General features: G+C 36.7%; 1 protein-coding gene across 5 annotated transcripts; it reads left to right on the top strand.

Annotated features, from left to right (window-relative positions):
* The first annotated feature begins 926 nt into the window (after positions 1-926).
* On the top strand, positions 927-11,390 carry LOC107875962 (ninja-family protein mc410). Of its 5 annotated transcripts, XM_047413894.1 has the most exons (5): positions 928-1,176; positions 4,598-4,774; positions 5,910-5,946; positions 6,026-7,119; positions 10,635-11,390. In XM_047413894.1, the coding sequence occupies exons 4-5, from the start codon at positions 6,084-6,086 to the stop codon at positions 11,132-11,134; spliced, it is 1,536 nt and encodes a 511-aa protein (XP_047269850.1). In that variant the 5' UTR covers positions 928-1,176; positions 4,598-4,774; positions 5,910-5,946; positions 6,026-6,083; the 3' UTR covers positions 11,135-11,390. The 5 variants fall into 5 exon arrangements, with proteins under 5 accessions (XP_016578360.1, XP_047269850.1, XP_047269852.1 ...); XM_016722874.2 differs by lacking the exon at positions 4,598-4,774 and having other exon boundaries at positions 927-1,176; XM_047413896.1 differs by lacking the exon at positions 4,598-4,774 and having other exon boundaries at positions 5,885-5,946; positions 6,029-7,119.
* The last annotated feature ends 457 nt before the right edge of the window (positions 11,391-11,847 follow it).

The following is an 11,847-nucleotide window of genomic DNA, read 5'->3' as shown; positions in this document are numbered from 1 at the left end:
ATATAAATATATAACTATTTAAATGGAACATTAAAATTTGGTGTTTAAATTTTGGAAGAGTAAGACTTTTGTTGGAGAATGTCAAAAGATTTTCGGATTTTTTGTTTGAGTAATTAAAAAAATACAAAAAGTACTTTTAGTTTAATAAATTAAGAAGTAAAAAAAAAAAACTAATACAAAAAAAGTCAAACATGCTTGTGTATTAGTGTACAAGAGTACTTGGATCTTGTGAGTGTTGTGCGCATTAAATGTAACTGAAAAGTTATAAAAAATTTTATACAAAAATGCAGCGTAGTTGCGGGAAATCAATCTCACACACCTGGACATGAAAGATTCACCTAAAGCCAGAGCATCCAAACAAGTTTTAGTTTCGTGGGTGAATTTTTATTTTTTATACAATTTTTCAGTAGTTATTATATAATAATATCTATTCTATGTCGAGTTTAGTGGGTGTCGAAATATCCCAAAATAACACGTGCGTCCGCCCTGGTGAAGTGAACGCTTGGTGTTTACAGAATTCCCAAGCTCCTCATTTCAAATAAAAAGAGTGAATATTTCTTCACCGTGTTATTGATGAAGTGCTTTATCTATTCAATTTCTACGTTGACATTTTTCTTCCATGGCTGGTCTATTTGAAAGTTGAAAAGGAAAGGTGGAGGAGGTGAAGAAGGGAAAGAGAAAGAAATGTGACGGAAAGGGATTAAATTGGACGGTGTTAAATCGGTAGATTGTGAATCAGATTGGATTAAAATTGAAATCAGTTAACTTTGATCAATTTAGGGCACACCATTAATTTTGAGGATACATATATTAGCTTTCGTGACAGTAAGAATATAAATAACCACAAAATACAACGAAAGATAAACTTAATTAATTAATCAAAAATAGATGGATATTTTAAACCCTGTTCCCCTTTAATAATAACATGCGGAAGAAACACGAAAACAAAAAGTAGCGGCCGAGATGAGGTAAGTTGAAGTTGTACATCCACCACGTGCTCGCTCCATTGTAAACAGGAAAGAAAGACGAGATTGGTCAGTCATATTTTTGCATCCACATTTTCTCGCTCCGCCCACACGCCCACCTACTCCTCACTGCAGCCACTTTCCTCAACAGCGCTCTTCTCATCTTTCTGTGTGTTCACCTTGCTAGGGTTTTGTGTTCTCTTTTCATCGGGTATGTCTTTCTGTATATATAAAACCTTTACTCCCATAATATTTTTTATTTTTGAATCTATTTTGAGTGAAAGACTTTTAACCCTTTCCATTTGATCATCTGTGCTGTCAGTAAGTAAATCCTTTTTCTTGAAATTAAGTTTTTGTGCAAAACGTGTATTAGAGACAGATCTATTTGTGGATAGATTGGTCTTGTTTTTCCGTAAAAAATGGCTAGTTTAGTTGGTTTTCCTAAGTTTATTTGATCTTTTTAGGTTCTCCATTTTGTTTAGTTCGACTTTTAGATCTTGTTAATGAGTGTGCAAATGAATTGGGGTCCCTTTGCTTGTTATTTTTATTGGGAATAATTGAGCTAGTTGATTTTCTCAAGTTTTTGGCAGATGAAAATAGGGCCTTTGTTAATGGGTAGAGCTACTTCTCAACTCTGCCTATATGAGTGGTCCAATCCCAAATGATGGAAGAGGGTTGTGGTAGGTTGAAGACCAAGGAAGTAGTAGTGGATAAATCTTCAGAATAGTGCGGAATAGATATGGATGATTCACAAAGGCATTAAAAGGATATTCTTCTTATCTTATTGATTGTTTTGCTACAGTTCCCTTGATGTTCTTGTTTCGATAATCTAGTATGAAAGGAGGTCCTATTTTGACCATTTCTGTCTTCAATTTCGTCTGTACTCTTGAGTTCCACTTCCTTTTAAATGTCAGTTTACCACCTTTTATCAAAAAAGAAAAACAAATAAGCTCACCAACTGAGGATGAACAGATTGGATTTCTATTTTCTGGTCATTAGCTATATAGATTTTAGAGGAGTTGCATTGCTACCCTAGCATTAATCTCACTTGTTTCAATGGGTCTTCCTAAACTTAATAATCACGTATGTTGCGCGGACTCAGGTGCGGGTATTGGAGATGGGTGTAGATCCGAGAGTCGGATTCGTCAAAATCTAAATTTAAGATTTGGTGGGTGCAAATCCGAGAATGGATACGGGTGCGGGGATTCAGCTAAATTGTATTATCTTAACTATTAATTTAATTATATTTCAAGTACTATTTTGATAGCTCACTATTAGTTATTAGTCCTAAATTAAATTTAATTAAGGAGTATAAAAAGAAAGGGAGGAAGTATCTTTGTTATGCTATTTATAACAATTTCTTTCCCATATAATGAGTGATAATTTTTTTATTAATTAGTAGCATGTCAATCTTTTGATAATTAATCTATATGTTTTTTCTTAAATTGTTTTTGGGTCATATGGATCAATTTATTGATAATGAAAATAGAAAACACATTTTATCCACCCGGCCCAAAAGTGGCCGGTCCAATAAACAACAAAAGAACAGAATGACGTAATTTTGCTCTATCTTCTCCCAAGACTTAAAGTCCGATCTGTTCGTTTCTTTCTTCTCTGGCGTAATTGCGCTCCTTTTAAGGATCGGTCGGTTCGGTTCGATTTTATGTATTTATTATCGGTTTGTATATATGCTAAACCGTTAAAGAACCATTAAGATATCGGTTAATCGGTTTTCGGTTTATCAAATTTTCATTGTTATCGGTTCGGTTATCGGGTGAACCGTTAACATTAAACATATCTAATGTTTACTGCCTATGACCCTACTGCTTAGTGATTTTTCTTGTTTCTATGCACAAAATTGCTAGCACAAACATAATAGAAAAATCCAAAGTCACAATCACAGGCTCACCTCTCTCATGTTTTTTTTGTCTCAACCTAAAATTGCTAATCTTTTTAACACAGATTTTGTTCCTTCTTCAAGAATTTGTAGAAGCATACAAAGTTTCACACTTAACAAAGCAAAAAGAACAAAAAACAGAAAAACATACAGCAACTAAATCACATGCTTAGTACAAAGATAATGAAAAATTATGGAAAACAAAGAAAACCAAAAATACAGATACCTGCAGTGGAGAAGGGACCAAAGATGTATGTGGATTAGTTTCTTCTAAAGCAAAATGCATCAACTTCTTATAAGAAAAACCAGAGCTTTCATTTGCTGTATATACTCATACACCTACTTCCAACTTTGTTAGAACTTCTACATTTTCCACTCAAACTAATAAGTTTACTTCCAGCAGTAGAGTTAGTTTCAATAAAAAATCTACTGTTAACACTGCCCCATCATGGAATCTTGGTGTTTTTCAAGAGTATTCTATATTGTCATATGCAGGAATTGAAGATGAAGCAGATTAGCAAAAGACTTTTAAGAATGAAATCGAACAAAAACAAAAATTCTTACTTATTGACCACTTGACTGTTGAGATAGTAATAATACTAATTACTTGACAATGTGCATAGAGCAAAATAGACCACACCACAAATAGTTTGACATATTAAACTTCAATGTCAACTAAAATCAACAGAACGGAGTAAACTAAGGGAATCAACAGAACGGAGTAAATAGCTTGTGGTACGAATTAACAAACAAAAGTCACATTTGAAATATGTTACAATCTTCAATTAGCATAGCAAGCCAAAACACAGCAACTGACAAGCAAACTTAACCAAATCCCTAATTGCAAAAATCTCACTTCACCAAATAGTTTATCTTTACACAAAATAATCTCATTAGACATTTTATAATGAAATGAAAACTAGAATACACACATATTATAGACCCAAGCTGCCTTAACATTCATGCAACAAAAAATCAAACATCAACGTCAAGAGAAACCAACAAAAAACAAACACCCAACAAAATTCAGTTGCACACTACTAGAAACTAAAAAGAAACGGATTTGGACAAGAGAAATCAGGAAATCCAACACACTACCAGACTCAATAGCTTATGCAGCAGGAAATCAAACATCTCAAATATTGTGGGTCTTGAGAAACAACCAAAAAATTAGATCTAAGAAATAGCCCATTCTAACGGAAAGATATTACCGGTTCGAGAGACAGAGAGAGTGAGAGGCGTAGTGACTTGTGAAGTCAGAAATGAAAATCAGCAAATCGTCTTTGGATCTGATATTATCGGACTTTGAGAGACAGAGAGAGTGAGAGAGTAAAGGCGGACTGAATTGTGAAATCAGATTCAGAAATGGAAGATTGGAATCCCTTTCTCCCTCTAGAGCAAGTATTATTACGGTGGGCTTAAGGGCTTGGGAGATGGGATTTAAATTTTAATTGGGCTGGGAAGTTGGGAATGGGAAATGTAAATAAATTATAATGGCCTCTATTTGACTATTGGGTTATCGGGTGGCCCGATAGAAATTTATGAAAAACCGCCACCCGAACCGATAACCCGTTACTGAAAACATAAAACCGACACCCGACCCGATAATTTTAAAAACCGAACCGTTAATCCGATAAACAAATTATCGGTTCGGGTTTAACGGTTTGAATCGAAATCTGCACAACTCTAGCTCCTTTGGTTATTTTTCATCGTCTTTCTGCCTTCCAACTTACAGGTCGCTGGCCGGATTTCCCCCTCTGTTTTGGCTTGAAACTTTCTCGACTCTGGTCAAAGCATTCGGATGGGATTTGACCGAATCGAGATGCACCCCGCACCTACGCCCGCACCAGCGTGGGTAAAGACGGCTTATATGGTCAAAACAAAGAGTTCGCATGGCATAGATAATCACGGAGTGAGACATAAACCACTTGCATAAACATTTTCAGCTTTCTAATGTTAGCTTAACACAACATACAAGATCTGCATTTTGTATTGAGCTTCTTCTCTGTGCCTTTATGTACAATTTGTTAGGATAGGAAAAGGAACAAGAATAATATATAAAATCCTACTTGGTAAATGATTGTATTATAGTGTCTGTATAATTTGTAGGTAACATAATTCAATAATATTTTACTTCAATATTCTGATGTGGTATCCGAGTAGGACCCATTTCATCCAATGTTGGGCTGCCCCAAAATGAAGAATTAAAAAAGTTCCACATTGATGGTTAATGAGATGGGTGGTCTCCTTATAAGGCTTTGGACAATCCTCTTCTCTTTGAGCTAGCTTTTGGGGTGTGAGTTAGACCCAAGATCTAATTTTACATACCTTTTAGGATCACTGAGTGGCTCCCTTGTCCTGGGAGGAGGTTAATATCCGGATATTGTGTTTTAGTAGGAGGTAATTTTGTGTTGTGGAAGAGTAAGAAACAGAGTGTGGTTGCTTGAGCCAGTGTCGAAGCAGAATATCAAGCAATGGCTGTAGCAACATGTGTGCTAGTTTGGATCAAACAATTGTTGAGAGAACTAAAATTTGGAAAAATCAATCAAATGGAACTTGTGTGTGATAATCAAGTGGCCCTTCATATTGCATCAAATCCAACGTTTCTGGAGAGGACTAAGCACGTTGAGATTGATTGTTCACTTTGTCACGGAAAAGATACTCTCAGGATATATTATTACAAAATTACAAAATTTGTGAAGTCAAGTGATCAGCTTGCGGATATCTTCACCAAGTCCTTACCGGATCTCGTATTAATTACATTTGTAACAAGCTAGGTACATAATACTAGTATGCCCCAGGGGGCAGTGTTAGAATGGGAATAGGAAGAGGAATAGTATATAGGATCCTACTTGGTAAAGGATTGTATTATGGTGTCTATAAATAGGGTTTCTGTGTAATAATGTAGATACACAATTCAATAATATGTTTCTCCAATATTTCTCACATTATTAAATGTGAGCTTGTCTTCTAATTTTTGTTTTGATATATAAATTTTTTTCGTTGGTTGACTGATAAACAGTATTTTATTCTTGTCTATGAGACAGTCTAAAGCAAGGTTCGCATGAATAGATATTACAACAGGTATTCTATTTGAATAAAGTTTCTTCCATTCTAGATAAAATAGTAAAAATTGCCAAGTGAAACTTTTTGTTTTTTGCAGCAGAGTAAACTGAAGTTTCACATGTGAATCTGGTGAATGTGTTTTGTGTTTGATCAAAATGGACGAAAACGATCTTGATCTAAGTTTGGGTCTGCCCTGTGGTGGAGTGGTTGCATCAGAGAAAAGTAAAAGTGGGAGCTCATCGGATTCTAAGGTCGAGGAAGTTGATAGAGATGGAAAGGTGATCAATGATTTCAAGAACTTTCTGGATGGAGGTACTAGCAGCCAAAAGCATGACTGTGGTGTGGGTTCTCAGAGAGGTGATTCAACAAAACATGATGGGAACTTGCTTTCCAGCAGTAGTGTTGATGGGGATGCTTCTAAAAAGCTAAATAGTGGAGGATTCTGGGTTCCAAATGATAATAGACCTATAGAAGTTGAAGAAGAAAGGAGAACTGATGTGGGCGACAAACGTAAATATATGTTCCAGGAGTCGAGTCAACAAAAGAAGCATGAGAGAGAAGCTCATCATGCCGACCTGCATGATAAGACAAGGACATCACACATTTCAATAACCACAGATGATGGTTCAACTGCAGAAAATGAAGATGTTGCTGATTCTGAAACTGTTGGTTCAACGTCCAGCCAGATTTTGCAGCATGATGAAAACTCTAAGAGATTTGTTGGAAGTAGTGGTCTAGTGGAAGTTCATAAGGAGCTTCGTGGTGTTTCTGATTCAAGTGGTGTAGAATTACTTGGACAAAGAAGGCTTACCATTTCTTCTGGGAAGGATGTTAAGTTTGGGAATATGCCATATAGTATCCCATTCCAAGGCCAATCAATCAACATCATGAACCTGCCGTACTCTATACCTTTGAAAGATTCTAACCAAGGTAATACAGCAAGTACGACTGGTTACTCAGTTCCTGGCATGATGCAAGTAATGGCTACCACAAGTGGAGATAGACCAGGAGCCCAACCTGTCATACCTACAAATTTGCCACTCATGTTTGGCTACTCTTCTGTACAGCTGCCAACATTGGAGAATGATAATTCTAGCGGTGCAGCTTCTCATCTTCAGCAGCTTCACCCTTCCTACGGACGAGGTCCCTTGGGCTCAGATAAGCACAAAGATGGACCAAATATTTCACAAGGTTTTCCTTTTAACTCTATGAGTTTTCTTTCTTCTTCAATGCATTTTGACAATTTGTTTTGGACCCAAATCTTATTTGGTGGAGTGAAGGACCCATAGAGTTTCGCAAAAATATCAAGAAGATTTTGGAATAATCAAATCACTCTTTAGGATCTTGTGCATTTCCTGTTTGTGCTTAGGAAATAAAAACTAATTAAGAAGCCCATTCTACTTACTGAAACTCTTTAAGATACTTTCCTGTGTTGAGAAGCTGTGGTTAAATGACATTAGTTCTTCTGTAGTCATTGAACAGCCGTCGTGAGGACAACTTTATTTCTCCCAGTGAGCAATACCGTTGGAACTTTGGACAAACTTTTCATGGTTTTCTTCTTTTTAGTCCACTTTTTTCATATACTGTTTAAAAGGCCATATATGCATTTGTGCTTTTACATCTAAGATGAAAAGCTACTCTGCAAATTTTAGAAGCAAACCGAAAAGTAATCTGTTTCATACTAGCTGAATATAACGCAGACTAAAATATAGAAGTGCAAGTATATCCAACCTTACAAGAATTAAAGCTAACTTACTTTATCTCATTTATAAAATTTGTTACCTTCTCAAAAAAGGAAAAGTGGAAATGTGGGTTTGCACAGCTTGTGTTAATAAAATTATAAAGAAATTTTTCACAACTGAATAGCAAGTGGTACCTTGATGTAAAATGAAGTTGATTTCTCAAAGACTTGCGACGTTAGGGGTTGTGAGATTACTGTTACCGTTGATATTGAGCACCTGTTATTTGCGGAAAACGTTACTTTGCCCTTCTATTTTCTAGAAGATAAATAATTACATTATAAGAGCATCAGCAAGGGAGGATTGGGCATAAAAGAACCGAGTTCGCATAATAAGAGCATATTACTGAAGTGGTTATGGAGTTACAGTGATTAGGATATTACACTTTGGAGGAACTTCATTAATCAGAAATATGAAATGGAATGCCAGTAAATCACCACATAAGTGACAAGTAATTATGGATGCAGCGTATGGAAGAGCATTAGGATTTCTGAAGAACCGAGTTCGCATAATAAGAGCATATTACTGAAGTGGTTATGGAGTTACAGTGATGAGGATATTACACTTTGTAGGAACTTCATTAATCAGAAATATGAAATGGAATGCCAGTAAATCACCGCATAAGTGACAAGTAATTATGGATGCAGCGTATGGAAGAGCATTAGGAATCTGTGGAATGATTTTGGGCGAATGTGGTGATTTCAGTGAGGGAGGGCAGTAAGACAGCTTTTTGGGAGGACCACTGGATTGGTGACGGTAATTTGAAATCCACTACTCCTGATCTCTACTCTATAAGCTCACAAACTTGCAACTAGATAAACCAAGTTTGGAATCAAGGGTGGAACCTTATATTCAGGTGAGTTATGAATGATTGGGAAGTAGAAAGTTTTATTACCATGATTTTACTTATTGGAAGTTTTGGTGGAAACACAGGCGTAGACTCAGATGGAGACTCGGTAACAAAGCTAATTTCCAAGTAAAATTAGCTTATTGGTTCATAAATCATAATAGCTCCATGAATGAGGTGTGGAGAACAGAAATTCCTATAAAGGTATCTTGTTTTGTTTGGTGACAAGGAGAGCATGTTTAACTCAAGAACAGCTACGAAGAAGAGGTTTTCCGACACTGGATGGCAAAATGAATTTTAGAAGAAATCTAAATGATTGGGAAATTGAAGATTTTTGTCAATTGCTCCTTCAACTGGATAATTCTCACATTGATCAGAGTAAGGATAATTCTTTAGTATGGATAGCTAGTAGGGGGGATTCTTTAGTATGGATAGCTAGTAAAGATGGATTATTTTCAGTAAAAAAGGGTAAAAAAGGGTTACAGCTTTCTAATGAAGCAATCAGGATTCTGGGATACTAGTTGGCCGTGTAAAGGGATCTGGAGAACTAAAGCTCCTTCAAAGGTAGCTTGTTTTGGTTGGATTGCAGCATGGGGAGCTTGTCTAGCTCAGGATAATCTACAGAAAAGGGGTTTTACATTAAGTAATAGATGTTACTTATATGAAGAAGAGGTGGAATTGTGAATCACCTTCTTATGCACTGCAGAATAGCCAGACACTGTTGGGAATTTATTTTCAGTATATGTGGGATTTCTTGGATCATGCCTCAGAGTGTGAAGGAATTATTGGAGGCAGCACCAGAGAATGCATAAAGCGTTGAAGCAAATATGGAGAACTACACCTTTGTGCATATTCTGGACTATTTGGTTAGAAAGAAACAACGCTTGTTTAGAAGGGCAAAAAGTTCATATTTCTATAGTTAAAAACAAGTGTTTAAAATAATTTGTTTTATTGGTGTAAAAGCAGTTTCATTGATAGTATAGGTCAATATATGGACTTTTTGGAGTTGCTAGGGAGATGTTGTAGTTGACTGTATGGATGTACCCAACAGTTGTTTGTAAGCTTTAATTTGGTACCTTCTTGGAGATGTTGTAGTTGACTGTATGGATATACCCTACAGTCTTTTGTAACGTTTAATTGGTACCTTCTTGGTACTTGGTCAATAAACCTTTACCTTATCAAAAAAATCAAAGAAGGGGTCTTCATATTTGTTCCAAGGTTTGTACTATGTGGTCGGGAGGGTGAAGCAATGAACATCTTTTCTTACACTGTAAGACAGCAATAAATCTATGGCACATGTCTCTTTTGTATTTTGGGCGTCAATTGGGCTATGCCTAGTTGTAGTATGGATCTTTTGAATCATTAGATGAATGTGGGAGAGAGAAATGGAGAGGAAAATTGGTGGAAGATCATCCCAGCATGTATTTGGTAGGAAAAGACATTTTGAAAATACTAGCAGTTCCATTCAAAAGATTAGGATGAATTATCTTAGTTTGTTCCTTTTTTTGTGTAAACAGATTTTATGGGGGTGTGGTGGGGGGAGTAGGAGATTTAGTAGATTTAATTGGTCAAGTGTAAAGATTACAGATCTGGCAGGAGTTTTGTCCCCTTTGTTTTCGTCTTTTGATGATGTTAAGTTCCAATTCAGCACCAGTTATGGTGTTGAGTTTATACAAATAGTTACCTACCTCCAAAAAAAACAAAAAAAGAGCATCAGCAATGATAACCTGTATACATAGCGGTAAATGAAGATCAAAAACAGATATTCGCAGCCCATACATGATCAGCATAAACTCGTTATTACCCTCTCTAAATTAGTGAACAGATGATCTTCCTATTCATTGTTACTGCCCAACTTTTGTCATCTTAACTTATACTGCAACCATAGTACCTAAACTCCTTTTCCTGCTTCATTGGCTTTTCTTGTTCTTACTCATTCAAATTACCATAAATTTCATGTAAGTTTTAATTTGTTGCATCAGATGCGCAGCAGTTCCCTAAAACTTCAAATTTCTTGCATTTCAAATCACGCACAGACTGCTGCATCAATGGGCATGATTTTTTAGTTCAATAATTGTCAGCCTTATGACTAAGAAGTTCTACTTGCTATGTTTATATAGCTACTTTGCCGATCATTCCACATAAGTCATCTGATTCCGTACAATATGATGGGAGGGCAATGGAGCATGTGAAAGGCAATGGGAGACAACATAAGGTGGAAGAAACTTCCTCTTCTCGAGGGGAAGAAAATGTTACAGGTGGCAACATAAGCGTCAGGGCAAAAGACCCTCTTGAGCAGCCCAGAGCAGAAGCAGTTCCTTCAGAATTTCCTACAATAAGGCCAGGTCTTGCTGCAGATCTGAAATTTGGAGGATCTGGTTCCTATCCGAATCTACCATGGGTTTCAACAACTGGTCCTGCTCCAAATGGTAGAACAATATCTGGTGTTACGTATAGATACAGTCCCACCCAAATCAGGATTGTTTGTGCTTGTCATGGGTCTCACATGTCACCGGAAGAGTTTGTGCGGCATGCTAGCGAAGAGCAAACTAGTCAAGAAGGTGGTGCTGTTGTTTCGTCATTTCCAAGTAGCAATCCTGCTGCCTCTGCACAAAGCTGATTTTGGATAAAAATCCTATGCTGAAGAATGAAGTAACTTTTCATTGTCTCCAAATAAATGTAGGAAGCAGAAGCATAATTATAGTTAAAATGAATGAGAGTGCGCATATTTCTTAATGCATATGCACATATCCCATTAAATTGTATTAGTCTAGCCTCTGAAATCGAGATGCTAGCCAAATATATGTAATAAAGTATGACCTTTTTCTTATCAAGCGTATCATAAGCACTCTCTGGGGGCATTACATTTCATTGCACTGGAAGGCCTATTGCTCTAGTTATTATTTTGCAAGCTAAAGGAGTGTCACAAGGTGGCAAGTGTGTAACAACAACATACCCAGTATATTCCGATCAAGTGGGATGTGGGGAGGGTAAGTGTACGCAGTTCATACCACTACTTCAGAAATGAGATGGAGAGGCTGTTTTCGATAGACCTTCGGCTCCATGTTTTGTCTAATCACCTCCCTCCAATATTTCTTCGATCTACCTCTACCTCACTTGAACTTATCCCTAGCTAACCTCTCACACTTCTGTATTGGAGCATCCGCGCCCCTCCTAATCACATGGTCGAGCCATCTCAACTTCACTTACCTCATCTTGGCTTCCACTGATGCCATTCCTACCTTATCTCGAATAACTTCATTTCTAATCCTATTTTACCTAGTACATCCACTGATACTTCTCTGTCCCTTCCCTTTCATTTTCTGGATGTGG

This window comes from Capsicum annuum, chromosome 6 (genome assembly GCF_002878395.1).
Source record: "Capsicum annuum cultivar UCD-10X-F1 chromosome 6, UCD10Xv1.1, whole genome shotgun sequence".
Classification (NCBI taxonomy): domain Eukaryota; kingdom Viridiplantae; phylum Streptophyta; class Magnoliopsida; order Solanales; family Solanaceae; genus Capsicum; species Capsicum annuum.
This window is presented reverse-complemented; position numbering and strand designations above follow the sequence as displayed.

What these genes read in the sequence shown, in the direction of transcription:
- LOC107875962 (XM_016722874.2), top strand. Translation starts at nt 6,084, where the DNA reads ATGGACGAAAACGATCTTGATCTAAGTTTGGGTCTGCCCTGTGGTGGA. An exon ending in TGGACCAAATATTTCACAAG is followed by an intron (nt 7,120 to 10,634) that starts GTTTTCCTTTTA and finishes ATGTTTATATAG; the next exon opens with CTACTTTGCCGATCATTCCA.